This window comes from Molossus molossus, unplaced genomic scaffold (genome assembly GCF_014108415.1).
Source record: "Molossus molossus isolate mMolMol1 unplaced genomic scaffold, mMolMol1.p scaffold_m16_p_13, whole genome shotgun sequence".
Taxonomy (NCBI): Eukaryota; Metazoa; Chordata; class Mammalia; order Chiroptera; family Molossidae; genus Molossus; species Molossus molossus.
The window spans coordinates 37,086,578-37,105,912 of NW_023425348.1; the positions used below are offsets into that span (position 1 = coordinate 37,086,578).

Genomic DNA, 19,335 nt, shown 5'->3' on the forward strand with positions numbered 1-19,335 from the left:
CTTATAAAATATACCTTAAAGGAAATCTTAAATATTAACCAAGCTATTTGTTAATTATCTTATTATACATATAGAAAACTACAGTATCCTGATTCCAGAATCCCCGCCCCCCTCTTTTAGAGTCACTTTTCCCCTGCAAGGGTAACCGCCATGATTTCTAACAGCATAAATTTTAATATCTGACTTTAAAAAGGATGATGAGTCCAGCTGGTGTGGCTCAGTGGTTGATGTTTCTATCTCTCTCCCTCTCCCTCTCCCTTCCTCTCTCTAAAAATCAATAAAGAAAAAAATTTAAAAACAATGATGAGCCTGGCTGGTTTGGCTCAGTGGTAGAGCATCTGCCCGCAGACCAATGAGTTGCGAGTTCGATTTTGGCCAAGGGCACATACCTTGGTTGCGATTCATCCCAGGCCCTGGTCGGAGTCATGTGGGAGGCAACCAATCGATGTGCCTCTCTCATGTCAATACTTCCCCCCCACCCACTCTATCTGAAGATAAAATAGAAAAAATATCCTCAGGTGAGGATTGAAAAAAAAAAGGATAATGAATGCCATATTTAAATGATGTGAATATATCTTTATTTAAAAAATAAAGATTTAAAATAATTGGAATTTCTGGATCTCAGTTTTTTCATTTAAGAGTTTAGACTGGAGATCTAAGTTCCTTTCCTGTCTTAAAATGTTATGAAGCTAAATAGTCTCTCCCACTTTACTTCTTATACTACAGCGCCCTCTGATGGTGAAACATGATGTAAAATTTATGTGTTTCATAATCCTAGCAGCACTTTATCTCTAACATGAGAGCTTAAGCTGTGACCAGGTAGTTCTGGTGGCACAAACTTCCTGAAACCATTGGGAGTTTTTGATCATGTGGTGCTTTCCAGAGTTGTTTAGCCAGCAGATGATGCCAGGATCTTTATCTGATGAAACACTTAATTTTTATTTGACAAAATGTTATTTCTTGATTTACTGGAACATTTTTGCTGTTCTCAAGGTTAGGGTATTTCCACCTCTGCTGTAGCAGTAAAGCAGAGAGTATCTTGATTTCATAGACTTTTGGTAAATTAGAATGTGATTCCCTTTTTGGAGCCCCTAGTCTTTGGTCAGGGAAAAGGGGTTAGTGAGCACTGCACAGCTATAGGAGAGGGTGTTTGAATCCATTTTCTTGCCAAGTACAATTTTTTATTAATAAGTTTTCTGTATTGATTTTAGAGAGAGAAGAAGGGAGAGTGAGAAAGAGATAGAAACATTGATGAGAGAGAACATCAATTGGCCGCCTCCTGCATGTCCCCCACTGGGGATGGGGCCCACAACCTGGGCATGTGCCGTGACCGGTAATTGAACCAGTGACCTTTTGGTGCATGGGTCGACGCTCAACCACTGAGCCATACCGGCTGGGCCCAACTACGTTTTTAAATGTAATTTGATTCCATTGTGTGATATTAATTTATACTAGTGTTGAATTTTTAATAGCTTCTCATATATATTTTTTTCTCAAGAACTGGCTAATAAAATAGAACACGTCTATGAAAATTTTAACAAAAGAAATGTGGGGAACCACTGATTTAGAAGATTTGAACTGCATTTATTGAATAATTATTTATAAAGTATCTGTGTTGTATAGAAGCACTGTGTTAGCTGTTGTGTTCTTGCCTTTCTAATGATCCATTTATAGGTGTAGGAGGCTAGACTTAGCCAAACATTTTCCATGGTGGACCCTTCCAAGTCTCTCCTTTTCTTCCTTTCCCTTTGGTTATTTCTCTTTAAGTAAGAGTCTCCTTTTTAAGGTTAGGGGCAGGTTACCAAAAAAGTATAGAAGGAGGGAATATCATCCTCTCTCCTGGCTAATAGGACAGAGGTGTGTATGAAATGTGTGAAGAAGAGCACTGTTTTATTAAATAGAACGGTGAATTCATTTGAAGGGCACCTCTGTAGAAACTCTCACCCTTCTTGTTAAAATGGAAACTAGACCTGCTAAGGTTGGCGATGAAGAGAGCCTCCCTGTGGGAAGGAAAGGAAAATTCTTTTTATATTCACTTTTGTCTTAGGGAACTTGGGATCATTTCCCTTCTCACCACCACACTGTCCTCAAGGAATACTGTTTTCCTTTTAATTCTTTAAGTCAGATTTAGTCTCCAGTTCTTCCTGATATCTTCATAGTAGAGATAAACAAAGGTAAACATTTAAGCAGGACTTTTAATGGCACTGACGTATGAGGTGGAAATAAATGGGAATCATCCATGATCTGGCTCATAAGATATGGCTAGCTCTCCCATCTTGTCTTAGCTCTGGGGCTACTACGGTGTGAAGGACAACTTAACTTACTAGGACTCCACTTGTTAGACATCTACCCCTCTCCAGCAATAGGTTAGGGCCTACCTAAACCTCACTCTCCTTCCAGGCTATGGTTCCTTCTTTGAGAACTTATGTCCTTTCAGCATGAAAATGTTCACTCTTTCAGGGAGATCAAGCTAACCCAGAAACAATATCAGTCTCTACATTTAAGAACTCTAACAATGTAATGCCAGTTCCAGAATTAATATAGGACACATATCAAATGGAAGTCTTATTTTAGCATCTGTAGATTAGAATTAAAAACCAGAACACCCTCCTCCATGGTGCTTTGATTTATTGGAGGCGTGAGTCCATTTTTTTTTTTTTCCTGTATACTTTTCATAGCTTTTTTTTTTTTTATCCTCACCCGAGGATTAAAAAAGATGCATCTATCTTCAGATAGAGCGGGGGGGGGGGGGAAGAGAGAGAGAAACATCCATGTGAGAGAGACACATCGAGTGGTTGCCACCCACACGACCCCAACCGGGACAGGGGACAAACTGCAACCGAGGTAGGTGCCCTTAGTAGTAACTGAACTGGGACTCTCTGGTCCGCGGGCCAACGCTCTAACTGCTGAGCCAAACCAGCCAGGGCACTTTTAATACCTTTTTTAAAAAGATTTTTAAAATTATTTTTTGTAGACAGAGAGGAAGGGAGAAGGAGATAGAGAAACATCAATGTGAGAGTGAAACATTAATCAGCTGCCTCCTTCCTGCATGCCCTGTACTAGGGATCGAGCCCACAGCTTAGGCATGTGCTCTGATCGGGAATCAAACTGGCAACTTTTCACCACAAAGGATGATACCCACCAACTGAGCCACACCAGCTGGAGCTACTTTTCATATCTTTAGTAAAATTTCAGTTAACTATTATCATTCAGTGTGTGCATAGATGAAACTAATACTGAATTTTCTAAAACTAAAGGCTAGTAAGAGTCAGTGTGATTCTGTTTTTAAAAAAATCTGTGGCCCAATTAAAAAAATAAAAAACTTGCCCTGACCAGTTTGGCTCAGGGTTTAGAGCGTCGGCCTGCGGTCCAGAGAGACCCGGGTTCTGTTCCCACCAAGGGTGTGTACCTCGGTTGCAGTTTGTCCCCGGCTCTGGTTGGGTTGTGCGGGTTGCAGCCACTTGATGTGTCCCCTTCACGTTGATGTTTCTCTTCCTCTCCCTCCCTCTCACTTTATCTGAACAAAAAATGGAAAAATGTCCTCAGGTGAGGATAAAAGAAAAAATCTGTGGCCCAATTAAATGAGTTAAAAATAGTGGTATAGTAATAATTATTGAGTCAGGTCAGTGAAAACAGCGATCCTCTATTTATTCTTCAGTGTAACTGTTAATAAATGGCTGGGGGATATGTTCTTCATTCTGCAGACTTAGTAGAAAGATACCCTAGTGTTCCCTGACAAAGTTTGAACTTTGTAGTCTGCAATAGTATGTTATACTGATAAGATCAGACTGGGTTTTGTTGGAGGTAGGATTGGGTAAAGGATAAAAGCACATGAAAAATAATTGTATTTGATTTTTATTTGTTAGTTATGTAACCTTGGGCAAGTTATCTGACCTCTTTGAGTTTCAACATCCTTATTGTAACACTGGCATAATGTAGGTGCCCCCAGAGGGTGATTGGGAGGATGAAGTATTCTATGGAAAGCACCAGCATGGTGCCAGGCACGTAGTAGGCACTCTGTCCTCCCCTACTCCACTGCTTCCAAATTGCCACCCAAACTGTGTCTACTAGATGTAATGTTCTTACATGCTTTTTTGGATGTGAACTTCATTTTTGAGTTTTAAAGTCCAAATAGTTATTTTCATCACAATAAACTTTATTTAAAGAAAGTTCTTTTTGTACCTTGTTTACTCATCTCACAGATCTCTTTCTCCTCTACAAGGTGAAGGAGGGACACCTCTCTTAGTGTGACTAGTGGTGTGTTTCCTTTTTGAGGTCATGCCTGTGTTGCTTTTATAGATCTATTTATTTTAGTTATGTCCATAAACCAAATTACAAAAATAATTAAGTTAAGCTCTGCTTCTGACTTGTGACCAAGACATTTGACCTTTGAGCCCAGTTTTTTCAGTTGAACAACACAGATCAAATAGTTTCTAAGTTCATTGTGCCCTTTCATGTTGTGATTTATAAAACTGTTCAGGAGTACAAAGCTGGAAGTGGTATGTAGTTCCCAGTTCTCAACAGCAGAGGGCACAATGCCCCTAGTGTGCTAAATCAATAGGGATAGAAAGCTACATTTATGTAGCTGGAAGTTTTATCCTTGGTGATAGGAAGGAATTAAGAAAATTTTGTAAATGTTTTTCAAAGGATATTTTTGCCTGCTTCTAGCAGTTTAATATTTAGGCAAAGCACTAAAAAATAGGAGATTTTGACATTTTAGGGTATTTCCTGTTAATTCTATGAAGAACATCATCATCTCTCCACTTCTCTTATCCCATCTAAGTACTCTATGCTTAGGATTGGTGTTCAAAAGGGATGGAGAGAACTAACAGTTATACAGCAGTAATTATATAACAGGAATTATACCTGGTACTTAAGGTACATTTTCTCTAATCTTCACAGCAATCTTTTGAATTATGTGTTATTATCCTTATTTTATATAGGAGGACACCAGGGCTCAGAGGTTAAGTGACTTACACGAGGCATCACAGTAGAGACTTAAGGTCACGTCTGTTAACTCTCAAACCTGCTTTCTTTCTACCATACCAGGGTTCCTACCCCATCCCCTTAACCTAAATAATTATTAGGGATGATCACCAGGAGCAGGAGTGCCTTGTGAGTGTCCACAAAAGGAAGTGTGACTTTCTCTGGTTCTGAAGTTCTTGTGGCCCTTGTTTTTCTAAATGGAAGCTTTTCCTCTGGCAAGAATTTCTTTGCCATATACGTTTAACATGATATATACAAACACATACCTATGTTTTTGAATTTGAAATCTGGATTATTTAAATGTGTGGGCTGCTTTTAGGGATTCAGCCATATCTCATTTTACAAGAAGGCTAGCTTATAAAGTCAATGGGAAAGATGAAAATCACTATGGCAAAATTATTCTTGAAAATCCCACAGGAAGGCATCTTGTTAGACAGCCATGTACTTCCTTTCTTTAAATCCAGCACAGCCAATCTTTTTTCAAACCTTGTTGAAAATATCATGTTTTTTCCTACTGAACTTTAAATGATGCAGGCGGCTTGCATTTGGGGGCAATGTTTTGTGGTAATTTAAACATCAGAGTCTCATCATGGTAAGATACTTACAGTATGAGATGTATTCTCAAACCTAGATCAAGACAAGGAATAGTGAATTCCTATCTCATGTGGGGGCTTATGCTAACTTGGTGGTTCTCAGTACTTTAGGTGTACATCAGAATCGCCTGGAGGGCTTGTTAAACTACACATTCTGGAATTCTACTCCCACAGTTTCTGATTCAGTAGATCTGGGATTCAGCCAGAGGATTTGCATTTCTAACAGGTCCTCAGGTGAGGCTGTTACTCCAGGGACCTCACCTGGAGAGCCACTGTACTCTTTGAATGGAAGCAGGTGGAAGCACTGTCTGTCCTCTGTCCTTTATCTTTCGACTTTCTCTGCATTACTCAGCTAAAGATAATTTGTTTCCTTAGGTAGATCATACATTCTCTTTTTTAAATTTTATTTTATGTATTTATGTATGTATGTATGTCTCTCTTGCTCTCTTTTAGTTTAGGCTGAGTGGGTCTAGTTGAATTAGTTTAAGTTAGATGGTTGTGGCTCAGCCAACTCTTTATCCTGTTGCTTAGCTTATTAGCCCAGAACAAGTACTTGGTTCATTTAATAGATGCTTGTTGAATGAATGATTGAGTGAATGAACATATATAATGGAAGGGATTTTTAGTACATGGACATAATTATTATTTACCTGCCCAATACAAACTACTTATTTTCTTGAAGTTAGGCAATGTTTACATTAGAATAGCTTATATTTTAGGACCATATATGGCATTGATCATGGACATTGAGAAGTATGCAGTTAGATGTAGTTTTGAGAAACTTGGATATGGAGACCCATGATATGAACATGACGTGTGTGTGTGTGTGTGTGTGTGTGTGTGTGTGTGTGTGTAGATGTCGCTGGGTACAGGAATCTGTTTTAGAATGGCCCAGGAAATCTCCCAGGGTCTGGTTTAGGTCAGAACCAACTCCTGCCTCAGGAAGGCTTGAGCATCATTTGGATCACCTTATGTCTACTCTAGACCAGACACTGCATTCTCATTCCTGTCCCCACGAACACTGGGGAATTCAACCCCCATGATCCTAAAGGCTCAGTGGAACTCTGTACTGTGGAGTAACTGTAGATTTAGGTAGTTGTACTTGAATCTTACTATGTTATAAGATTTGATAATTATATTGTAAATGGTGAGTTTATTAAGCAAAGGAGAAAAAAAAACCCTCAAAAATATATTTAAAGTTTAGTTTAAACTTAACGTTGTCATTTTTATCATTTTTGACATTTTATGTTATCTGTCTTGTAAAGTCACAGTATCCAGTGTTTTCCCTCTTTCAGTATACATTAAAATTTTTTCTTCAAATTCATTTTACTTTTTTATGCTGAAATGTTTTCAAGTGAATTGTAGACAACATAACATTCTAGCTCTAAATTCTTCTATGCACAGCTGTAAAAATAAAATTTTTTTTATGTAGTCAAAATATGATCATTTCTAACAAAAATTAATAAGTCCTTACTATCATCTGATACCTGCTCCATATTGAAAGTACCCTAATTATCTCTAAATTTTTATTTATATCTTCTTTATTTGGACCAGGTTACAACCTGGAATATCTCATGCATTGCTTCTGGTTATTATGTTCCTTAAATTTTATATATTCTAAAAAATCCTTTTTTTTTTTTAAGTACTTAAAAGCAATTTGTTCTCTTAAGTAATTTAAACACTTCTCTTGTAATCTTGTTTACATCATAATTTGCCCAGCAAACCTAAAAAAATAGATATATCAGCCTAGCTCTACCTAAATGATCATCAAATATGAATTAGTGACATCTGAACTGCAAAATTATGACTCCGACACGTTGAAGCTGGTAAGCCTGAGAATAATGCTACGAGGAAGTGTGCAGAGCAGGTTCTTCCTTTCCTGCTTCGTTGTTAGCCACAGAGGCTGGGGCTTAGAGTTAGTTGCTCAGTCCTGTTTAGAGAAGAGCTCCCTCACCTGGAAACAATACTTGCCATCATTCTAGCCCCGGTCAGTGGTCTAATGCCTGTTTCCACTGAGGCAGTAAAAATGAGCAAATTTACCTTTTGGATAATTTCACTATGATCAAACAATTCCCTGTGGGCACAACTAACAGAAGATACTATCATTTGATTGCAGTTTATCTCTAGCAATTATAGAAAACAATTTAAGTGACAACAAAGAGAGTCATTTGCTAGGATAACGCTGTTTGTTTCAAGTTTCTCTGGATCACTCAGCTAAATATGATATGCTTCCTTGGGTAGATCATACATTCTCTTTTTAAATTTTTATTTTCATTTATGTATGTATGTATGTATGTATATTTATTTTTGTTAATCCTCACCTGAGTATATTTTTCCATTGAATTTAGAGAGAGTTGAAGGAAGGGAGGGAGAGAGAGAAAGAGAAACATGGATGTGAGAGAGACACATTGATTGGTTGCCATTCAATGACCCTGACTGGGGTGGGAATCGAATCTGCAACCCAGGTACATGCCCTTGACCGGAATCGAATCTGAGACCCTTCAGTCTGAAGGTCGTCACTCTAACCACTAAGGCAAACTGGCCAGGACTTTTTTTTTTTTTTATCTTTATTGTTGAATGTATTACAGATGTTCCTCATTTTTCCCCCATTGACCCCCTCCTCCCCACTTCCGCCCCCCTCCTGCCTTTTCCCACACTGTTGTCTGTGTCCATTGGTTATGCATATAAGTTCTTTGGTTTATTTTTTTCCCATCCCCCAACCCCCTTCCCTTTAAGGTTTGTCAGTCTAGCAACCAATTTGTACTTCTTAATCCCTTCACCTTTTTCACCCATTCCCCCAACCTCCCTCCCATCTGTCAAACAACTAAATGTTCTCTGTATCTGTGAGAATGTTTCTGTTCTGCCTGTTCATTTTGTTTGTAGATTCAATTGTCGATAGATGTGTATTCATTGCCATTTTGTTTGTTCATATGTTTTATCTTTTTCTTCAAAAAGACCCTTCAACATTTCATATAACGGTTTGGTAGTGATGAACTCCTTTAACTTTTGCTTGTCTGGGAAAGTCGTTATATGGCCATCGATTCTAAATGACAGCTTTGCAAGACAGAGTAATCTTGGTTGTAGGTTCTTGGTTTTCATTACTCTGAATATTTCTTGCCACTCCCTTCTGGCCTGCAAAGTTTCTTTTGAGAAATCAGCTGACAGCCGAATGGGAACTCCCTTGTAGGTAACTAGCTGCCTTTCTCTTGCTGCTTTTAAGATTCTCTCTTTGTCTTGAACCTTTTGCATTTTGAAGATGATGTGTCTTGGTGTGGGCCTCTTGGGGTTCATCTTATTTGGGACTCTCTGTGCTTCCTGGACTTGTATGTCTGTTTCCTTCACCAAGTTAGGGAAGTTTTCTGCCATTATTGTTTCAAACAGGTTTTCGATTTCTTGTTCTTGCTCTTCTCCTTCTGGCACCTCCAAGATGCGAATGTTAGCACGCTTGAAGTTGTCCCAGAGGCTGCTTACACTCTCATTTTTTGGATTCTTTTTTCTTTTTGCTGTTCTGATTGGGTATTTTTTGCTTCCTTATATTCCAAATCAATGGTTTGCTTCTTGGATTTATGTACTCTACTATTGAATCTATGTAAATTATTCTTTATTTCAGTTAGTGCCTCCTTCATTTCTGACTGGTCCTTTTTTATGCTCTTGAGGCCCTCACTGAGTTCACTGAGGTTCTCACTAAGTTCATTGAGCATCCTTATAAGCAGCATTTTGAACTCAGCATCTGTTAGGTTGCTTATCTTCATTTTGCTTAGTTCTTTTCTTGGGGTTTTGTTCTGTTCTTTCATTTGGGACCTATTTCTTTGTCTCCTTATTTTGGCCGCCTCCCTGTGTTTGTTTCTATGTATTACTTAACAAGAGGTATGGAGCTAGCTGAGACCAAATGCTGTTTGTTTGAAAGAATTTAGGAAAACCTGAAGCAGGATCCAAGACATGCCAATCCTATGGTTAAGCAACTGGCACCAGCTTGGGTGGTCCTGAAAGTTGGGTGGGGCGGGGCCTCAGGGAGTCACCAGGGTGGGGCTACCAGTGTGAGCCAGGTTGCTGAGTCCCAGATATGGTGACTGTCTACCACCCCAGGGAAGGGCTCACCAAAGGAACAAAGGCCTCTGATGGCACGTCTGTCCTGGAGAAAGCCCCCTCTCCAGCCCTCGCTCCAGTGCCAAACAGCTCAGTTCTTCCCTGTATGTCTCTGGCGCCCCTCAAGCTGCGTCCCCTCCAAGCTTAGAGGGAGTGAGTCCGATAAGTCTGTGTGTGGGTCCTTTAAGAGGAGCTGCCTGGGACTCCAGCCACTTCAGCCTCCCTGAGCCTCAGTTCCCACTGGTTTTTCCAGTCAAAAGTTATGGGGACTTCTCTTCCTGGCACTGGAACCCTGAGCGGGGTGTCTGGGGTGGGAGGGGGACCCCTCAGTGTTCAGGGAGGACCTTCCCAGCCGAGGAATCCTCCTGATTTTTATCTGCCACACGTGGGTGTGGGACCAGCCCTTCCGCCTCCGCCCCTCCTACCAGTCTCGAAGTGGCTGCTGTTTTAATTCCGTAGTTGTAGGACTTCCATCAGCTTGATTTCAGGCGGTATTGAATGATGGTTGTTCAGTAGTTTAGTTGTAACTTTGATGTGGATGTTAGGACTTTTTAAAAAAAAAATTTAATTTAATTTTATTTTTTAGTGGCAGTTTACTTTCAACACTATTTTGTATTAGTTTCAGATGTATAGCATAGTGGTGAGACAGTCATACTTTACACAATGATCCCTCTGCTATTTCAGGTACCCACCAAGCACCATACAGAGTTTTTACAATATTATGGATCATATTCCACATACTGTACTGCACTTCCCTGTGTCTGTTTTGTAACTACCAGTTAGTACTTTTTATTTATTTATTTAAGAGATAGAAACATCTATGTGAGAAACATGGAGTGGCTGCCCTCTGCATGCCCGCCACTGAGGATCAAGCCCATAACCGGGGCATGTGCCCTACTGGGAATCAAGCTGGGACCTCTCAGTCCATGGGACCATCCTCAATCCACTGAGCCACACAGGCCAGGGTTTTTTTCCAATTAGTACTTTTTAATCCCTTCACCTTTTTCACCTGGCACCCCAAACCCCCTACTCTCATCAGTCTGTTCTCTGTAACTATGAGTCTATTTTTTTGATGTTCTTTAAATTCCACATATAAGTTAAATCATATGGTATTTGTCTTTCTCTCTGACTTATTTCACTTAGCATATTACCCTCTAGATCCATCCATGCTGCACAAAGAGTAAAATTTTACTTTTTTATGGCTGAGTAATATTCCATTATATGTTCATGTTACCACTTTTTTATCCAGTTGTCTATTGATGGGCACTTGGGTTGCTTCCATATTTGGCTGTTGTAAATAACGTTGCACTGAACACAGGGGTGCATTTTTTTTTTTAAATTAAATAGTCCTCTTTTAGTGACATTGCTTTGCCATTATCTTGTAAAATTCCCACCTTTGGATTTGTCTGATTGCCTCTTCAGAGTGTCTTCAGCTTGTTCTTGTACTCTGTATATTTCCTGACAACTGGAAATTAGATCTAAAGGCTGGACTAAGATACAGTTGAATATTTTGTCATCATAGATTATTTGTGCTTTGTTTTGTACCATGTAAAGAGATACATAACCCCTGCCTACCTCCCTGTTAGTGATGCTAACTTTGGTCACTAGATGATGGTGATGATAGCCTGATCCTTCCATTATGAAATTATATTTTCTCTTTGTGAAAAGAGAGCATTCTCTATGATATTACTTTGGCACTAATATGAATGTTCATTTCCCTATCATCCATTCTCCTAATGCTTTTAACACCATTTGGTATTTTTTTCCTGGATCAGTAACTTCATTAGGGTTTATAAAACTATCGTTTTTCTAATTCCATCATTCCTTCTACAATAAGTGACATTTGATTAAACAGCTCTTTTTCATCAACTGGGAATATTAGGTATCCTAAAATACAATTCTGTAGAGAAGGCAGGTTAAATGTTGAGTTTTTTACTCTTTTTATTCCTAATTCCAAAGGAGTTGGTTTAATAGACACCTTAAATGGTGGCAAATGAATATTTTTCTTGCTTTCTCTTTTTTGATATCCTTATGGAAAATATTTTCACTAATTGAATATCTTAATCAATTAAAATTATTTTTATGTTCAATTTGTTTAATATTCAATTTATTAAAACTTCACTCAGTGATAATGTCTTACAGCTGCTTCCTATGTCTGCTAGACAAACCTCCATTAATTTTTGAGCACTTTCTTATTTCCTTGAAAAGCAAGATGCATAGCTTTATCTAGTGGCTTTCTTGTCCCAAATATTGGTCAGACATGGCATTAATAAGCCTTAGTTCCTTTTAGTGGGAAATAATATTAAACACAAGAATACTGGCCTTTGAAATGCCAAATATTACTGGGGTGACAATGTTTATAGAACTTTTCAGTGGTCTGTTTAGTTTCTGAATTTTGATATTGAAAGTTTGGATAATGAAAATTCATATAGTGAGAGGTTTCTATTTTAAAAATTAATGGGTTCACAAAATAGAAACAGAGGGGAGGGAGTAAGGGGGCTGGGTGTAAAAGGTAAAGGGATTAAATGGGGTGACAGGGTGGGGGTATAAACTTATAGACACAAACAACAGTATGGTGATTTTCAGAGGGAAAGGGGGAGGGGGAAGGTAGAAGAGGGTAAATGGGGGATAATAAGTGGAGATTAAAGGAGACTTGACTTTGGGTGGTGAACACATAATACGATGTACAGAAGATATAGGATTGTACACTTGAAACCTATATAATTTTATTAATCGATATCACCCCAGTAAATTCAATAAAAACTTAAAAAAAATTAATGTGTTCACATCAGTATTTCCAATTCAATTTTATCATCATTATGTTTAAAGTAGCTACATGATTTTATAATTGTATCTTGTCTCTTATACTGAAAATCTTGACTACCAGTAACGTTGCTTTATCTGGAAATATAAAGAAAATAATTTTGTTTTATCTTATAATATAAAGAAAATAATGGTATCAATACTGCTACTAACAATAAAATCAAATGAAGTTTATTTTTGTGATTTTTGTAGCATAGGTTGATTTTAATGGAAGAACAAATTTAATTACATTTTGTTGATCCCATTTAATTACTTCCCTTTGAAATATATCTTGTCTGTTTTGTTTTGGCATAGGTTGATCATTTTGGATTTAAGAATGATAAACATTTTAATCAGCGGTACCTAATAGCTGATCAACACTGGAAAAAAGAGGGTGGATCAATACTTTTCTACACTGGTAACGAAGGGGACATTATCTGGTTTTGCAATAATACGGTATGTGCAGATTTGTGAAGTTCCTATGTTCTATTTGTCTTTTATCATGAAAAACTGGAAAAATATTTTGCAGTATATATGACCAATTGTTACTATACTTTAAAAAATTTATTTTTATTTTATTTTATTGTTTTAGAGAGAGAGGAAAGGAGAGAAAGATAGAAACATCTGTGAGAGAGAACATCAACCAGCGGCCTCCTGCATGCCCCCCACTGGGGATTAGCCCACAACCTGGGCATGTGCCCTGACCAGGAATAGAACCTGTGACCTCTTGGTTTGTGGGTCGATGCTCAACCACTGAGCCACACCGACCGGGCTTGTTATTAATTATACTTAATTGAGAAGTTCTTTAAAAAAATAAGAAGATAAACTCAATAGTAAAACAACAACAACAAAAACATGACTAGGCATTTCACAAAAGAATAAATACAGATATCCAGTAAACCTGAATGTTTCCTTGAAGAATTACACATGAAAATAATGAAATATTATATTTGGACAATTGAATTTTAAAAGATTAAAAAGAGATTTTTGTTTTCCTTTTATTGATTTTAGAGAGAAAGGAAGGGAGAGGGAGAGAGAGATAGAAACATTAATGAGAGAGAACATTGATTGGCCGCCTCCTGCATGCCCCCCACTGGGGATTTGGCCTACAACCTGGGAATGTGCCCTGACTGGGAATCGAACCGGTGACCCCTTGCTGCATGAGTCGACGATCAACCACTGAGCCACACCGGCCAGGCTTAAAAGACTTTTCAAAAATCCCAGCTTTTTTCTAGAGAGAACAAGGATATGAGGACAGTGGGAATAAGAATGTTATGGCATATAATTATTTAATATTTATTATGGTCTCTGTAATGTAAATACAAAGGTGTAAAATTTTGTATGTTTGTTCAGTATTATGTGCTCAGAGCCTATGCTGCTAGGCATACAGCAGATGCTCAATAAATATTTGTTAAATGAATGAATGAATAAAATCTGGTCAAAGCAAATAAAAAAATGGAAGTTTAATTGTCAAATAGGAATGGAAAAGGTGAAGTTGTAACTATATTTTAATTTAGCTTTACTGTTTTACTATTTTTCTTACATGTATAAGAGTGAAAATGGTATAGTTGTTAGCTTGCTTTCCTTACTATGTTTTCTATTATCTTTTATAATAATACTTAAATTTATTAACACAATTTAGAAAGGAAGAAATTTTTATTTTTAATGTGTCAGAGCTCTGATAAAAAAAATATATAAACTTTCTACCAAAAATCTAGTCTGTGAATTACCTTAAAGTGGGGACTGAATCATATTTTCTCCACTGCTAATGTCTGGCATGGTGCCTGGTATTCAGGAGGTCTCAGTAAATGTTGAACTGAACTGAATTGAAAGCAAAGATATGAACCCAGTTATACTGTGTTTTTGCATGCCACATTTCTGATTATTTCCTTAGGAATGTTAAGAATATAAGTATGGTGCTCGCTTCGGCAGCACATATACTAAAATTGAAACGATACAGAGATTAGCATGGCCCCTGCGCAAGGATGACACTCAAATTCATGAAGCATTCCATATTTTTTTTTTAAGAATATAAGTATGTTATTTGAAAATAAAATAATTCCCTGAGAAATGAGATTTTATGATGTCTATTTTTCTTAGATTAGAGACAAATGAAGTCAGAACTTATTTTCTGTCAGATTCTTGCTCTGGTCTTCTGTAAAACAACCAAGTCTGCCTTGTCCCCCTTTCTTTTTCTTGTATAACTTTCCTTTTATGCCAAGGCCACAGGCAGCTTCTCCTGTCCAGTTATTTCCCCAGATCCTGTTCTTCTTTATCATAGGCAGGCAGCTGTTCCTGCCTCCCCCAGCCCCCACTGTTCTCACTGGCGCTGCGGTATAACTGAAGGCTTGGCAGACAATCTCTGACCTCCGAAGTGGTAGAAAGGAATAAGATAGTGTAGGTACAGTTCCAGAGAACTGACTAGAGCCAGATCCTGGAAAGATAGATACTGCTCCCTTTCCAGCCCTACACACCTTCCTTTACTTACTAAAATGTTTCAGTTGCATATTTACATATTCTGGACATTTAGCTATTGAGAGACAGTATATCATAGTAGTCAAGAGTAAAGACTTCAGCTGGACTGATAAGGTTTGAATTTTGATTTGCCGCTATGCTGCGTGACTTTAGGCAAGTTTCTTATTCTGTGCCTCAGTTTTCTCATCTGTTAAATGGATGTAGTAATAATGTCTATAGAGTTATTGTGAGGACTAAATAAGAATCAGGCTCCTCGAGCAATGCTAGCATATAATTTTACTCATGTTAACATACTACATGGACTGCTTTTGAAAAATAAAAATATGCTGGACATTGAGGCAAATAATCACTCATTACAGTGTGAATCAGTTTAATTAAATTGCTTTCTCTCAAAGCCTGGGGTCAACTCCACAGAAGTTGGCTGTTTTGGTGGATGGTTCCTGCCCTTAAGAAACTCAGTCTGGTAGGGTAAGACACATGCAAATATTGCAGCACAGTAATAGAAATCTGTACCTAGTGCAGTAGTGTTGGGAGGAGGAAGAGATCAGCACTGCCAGGGTGCAGCAGGCAGAGGATGGCATACTTGAGCTGGGTGTTACAGGATCTTTAGGAAATAGCAGGGAATGAGCAGGGTGTTAAGAGGAGAAGTGGAGTTCTTGAAATCATGACAGATACCAGGTTAAATTCTCCATCTTCACATGCATAGAACTCTTTCAATTGTCATTTATTGATCAAAACAAATGAAGACTTTTAGAGATTTTTTAGTCCTTGTTAGGGAGCAGAAGCTCATTAAAAAGCAAAACTCTGCAGTAGGAATGACAAATAGTTTTAATGTATACTAAATTTAAATCTAATCAGTTGATGTTGGCTGCCTAGACTGCTTTGTTGGAAAGATTATGAAGCCCTGGCCAGTTTGGCTTAGCGGTTGGAGCGTTGTCCTGTGGACCAGAGAGTCCTGGGTTCGGTTCCCACTAGGAGCATGTGCCCCCCACCCCCCAAAAAAAGAGAAGGATTATGAGGACACCACTGATATAAGTGAAACAATGCAGTGATTGATTGGGAACCAGCATTATGTGTAGACATAAGAATGCCTTACAATATTTGGTGATTGTGCTCTGGAGCCGGACAGCCCATGATTGAATTTGGTGCTGCAGCTTTCTGGCTCTGTGACTGTGGCAGGTTATTTAAACTCTTGTGCCTCATCCAGCCAGTGTGGCTCAGTGATTGAGCATCAACCCATGCACCAAGAGGTCACTGGTTTGATTCCCAGTCAGGACACATGCCCAAATTGTGGGCCTGATTCCCAGTGAGGGGCATGCAGGAGGCGGCCAGTCGATGTTTTCTGTCATCGATGTTTCTATTTGTCTCTCCCTCTCCCTTCCTCTCTCTAAAAAACCAATAAAGAAAACAAACAAAAAAAGCTCTTGTGCCTCAGTGACCTTGTCTGTAAAATGGGAATAATCAAAATGCATATCTCTTAGGTTGTTGTGAAACTTGAGTGAATTGATACATATAAAGTGTTTAGAACAGTGCCTGACACATTGTAAGTACTCAATATTAGCTATTGCTGGTTACTATTTATTTTCAAGTAAATAAGATGAGTATAAAACCCAAATGAGCCCTGGCTGGTTTGCTCAGCGGTTAGAGCATCGGCCCGCGACCAGAAAGTCCCGGGTTTGGTTTCCGCTAAGAGCAGAAACTACCTTGGTTGCAATTTGTCCCCGGCCCTGGCTGGGGTTGTGTGGGTGGCAACCAGTCGATGTGTCTCTCTCACATCAATGTTTCTCTCTCTCTCTTCCCCCACTCTCTCCCTCCCACTCTATCTGAAGATAAATGCAAAAAATGTCCTTGGGTGAGGATTAAAAAAAACAAAACAACACAAACAAAATAAAACTTCAAATGAGTCCACCATGCTTATTTGTACTGTTTTCTCTTTTATGTTTAAATGTCCGTGAGTAGGCAGTGAACTTAGACATCCTTAGCCCTTTCTTAAACTGTTTGACACACAGTACAATTTGAAGACTATTTTAGACATAATGTTGATTCTATGGCTAGAGTGTCAGAATAAGGAGAGTCGAATGAGTCGTAGTTGAGCAACTTGGGCTGACTTTTGTTTCACTTTAATATAGTATGAGATGGATGCACAATAGAGAAATAGCAGTTCTATCATTTATCTGTAGAACAAATAAAAATTAGGCAGTTCTCAGAGAGCTCTTTTTTTTTTTATCCTCACCTGAGGACATTTTTGCATTTATCTTCAGATAAAGCAGGAGGGAGAGAGGGGGGAAGAGAGAGAGAGAAATATCGATGTGAGAAAGACACATCGAGTGATTGCCACCCACATGACCCCAACCAGGGCGGGGACAAACTGCAACCAAGGTACGTGCCCTTAGCGGTAACCGAACCTGGGGCTCTCTGGTCTGCAGGCTGATGCTCTAACTGCTGAGCCAAACCGGCCAGGACCAGAGAGCTCTTTTTGGTCTGATTTAATCTGTTTCATATGAGTTGGAGAAAGGTTTAATGACTTTTTTCATATCCTGATTTTATCTTCTGAATTTGTAAATTCTTTCTAGGGGTTCATGTGGGATGTGGCTGAGGAATTGAAAGCTATGTTGGTATTTGCTGAACACAGATATTATGGACAGTCTCTACCCTTTGGTGCCAACTCATTCAAGGTAAGTATACTTTTTACTTTTAAGTTTGAAAATTTTTTAAAATTGTAGAACAGTTTTTCATTTTGGTACCACTGTAAGAAAGAAATGATAACTTTAACTTGAACTGCCTGAAATTTTAATAATTTGTATTTAATCTTTCACGTTTATGTACAATTTAAATAGATTAAGACTTTTAAAAACCATATTATTATCATGTCTATTGTTGACCAGTCTTGAACTCAGTGTGTGAGGCTAGGCTTCCCCAGGCAAACCTTTATATATGGCTGCAGAGACTGTGTTTTATTGTTTCAAAAATGTCAGCAAATTATACACTTAAATAATTGGATCTACCACTGGAAAAAACATAATGAGAAATAAAATGTTTGTTTAATAAGGTGTTTTTCAGTAAAATAAGGACAAACGATCTTTATGATTCAATGAGGCCAACTGGCCACTTGGATTACCTTTTGGCCTTTCCTGTTCTCACAAGGAACTTTGGCCTTGGTCATTGACTCCACACCTAATAAACCAGCATACTTTTCCCTCAACTGAGTCATTCCTGTAATATCCATGTGATTCTGGCTACATGATTTTGCCATCCGTATTATTATTCACTTAATATATATTTTTTATACAGCTCACTTTTCAAATGTAGTACTGTCTTAACAAGAGCTTTATGTACTAGTTATGTTTTTCTAAGTTATATTAAAACAAGTATTAAATTAAAAATGTTTGTGTAGTACCTAAGATCATATATACCCTCAGTATACACATACCATGCTTTTAGGAAACTCTTGAGTTAGAAGAACTCAGGGTCAATTATATTACTCAGCTGTTGGTTTTGAAAGGAGTTTTTTATTTTTGCTTTCAGAGGTTTTAGTATCTTGTATTATAAATAAAGTCTTTGTGTTATAAATGAAAAGCAGAACAATTTGTTGATATTTGTTGGGCTGCATGGGAAACTCTGTTTTTTAGCTTATTATTTTGCATAATGATCTAACTGGGAGTTGACGGGTCCTGAAACCATTGGGAAGTAGTCAGCTTGTTGCAGGTAGAAATATAACCTCCTCTCTTAGGTCTCTATGTTTCATACTTTGTTAGCAAATTGGAGCTAAGGGCCCTCTTTGATATATTTTTTCTCTTTGTGTGCTCATAGAATTTATCAGTTGCCTGTGAGATATTACAAATATTATGCAAGGATTGGAAAAAAAATTTACACAGGTATATTTAGTGCCATGAAAACAAAATAAAGAATAGCGACAGACAATGAGAAGGGAGGTAAGAAGTCAGAAGGCTAAAAGAATAGGTAACATATATAAGAAAGATGGGAACTGTGTAATTCTGAATGTGCCAAATGATGAAAGGAGTCAAACAGAGTGGTGATACCAAAGCGTGAAGGTCAAATAGGATAGCCTAATATAGGTAGACAGCTATATCATTTATCTATTGCTGTGTACCAATTTGCCTCAAACCTTAGTGGCTTAAAACAACAATAAACATTTATTATCTCACATTTCCTGTGGGTAAGAAATCAAGAGTGGCTCAGCTAGGTGGTTCTGTTTCAGGGGGTCTCGTGAAGTTAAGATGTCAGCTAGTGCTGTAGTAATGATGATCCGCATGAGTGACAAACTGGTACTGGCAGTTAGCAAGAGGCTTCAGTTTGTCTCCCCTAGGTTTCTCCAAAGGCCTACTTGAGTGGCCTCATGACATGGCGACTAGCTTCCCTCAAAGTTGGCAAT

General features: G+C 38.2%; 1 protein-coding gene and 1 non-coding gene across 3 annotated transcripts in view; both read left to right on the forward strand.

Moving 5' to 3' along the window:
- The window catches only part of LOC118627938 (prolylcarboxypeptidase), an 88,104-nt gene that overhangs the window by 23,207 nt on the left and 45,562 nt on the right, over positions 1 to 19,335 (forward strand). For both annotated transcript variants that reach the window (XM_036258503.1, XM_036258502.1), the window contains exons 2-3: positions 12,783 to 12,923; positions 17,516 to 17,617. In XM_036258503.1, coding sequence (XP_036114396.1) covers positions 12,783 to 12,923; positions 17,516 to 17,617 — 243 coding nt within the window. The remainder of the gene's footprint in view (positions 1 to 12,782; positions 12,924 to 17,515; positions 17,618 to 19,335) is intronic.
- LOC118629101 lies at positions 14,384 to 14,487 on the forward strand. Its single transcript, XR_004959351.1, has one exon. It is a non-coding gene; the product is annotated as a U6 spliceosomal RNA (small nuclear RNA).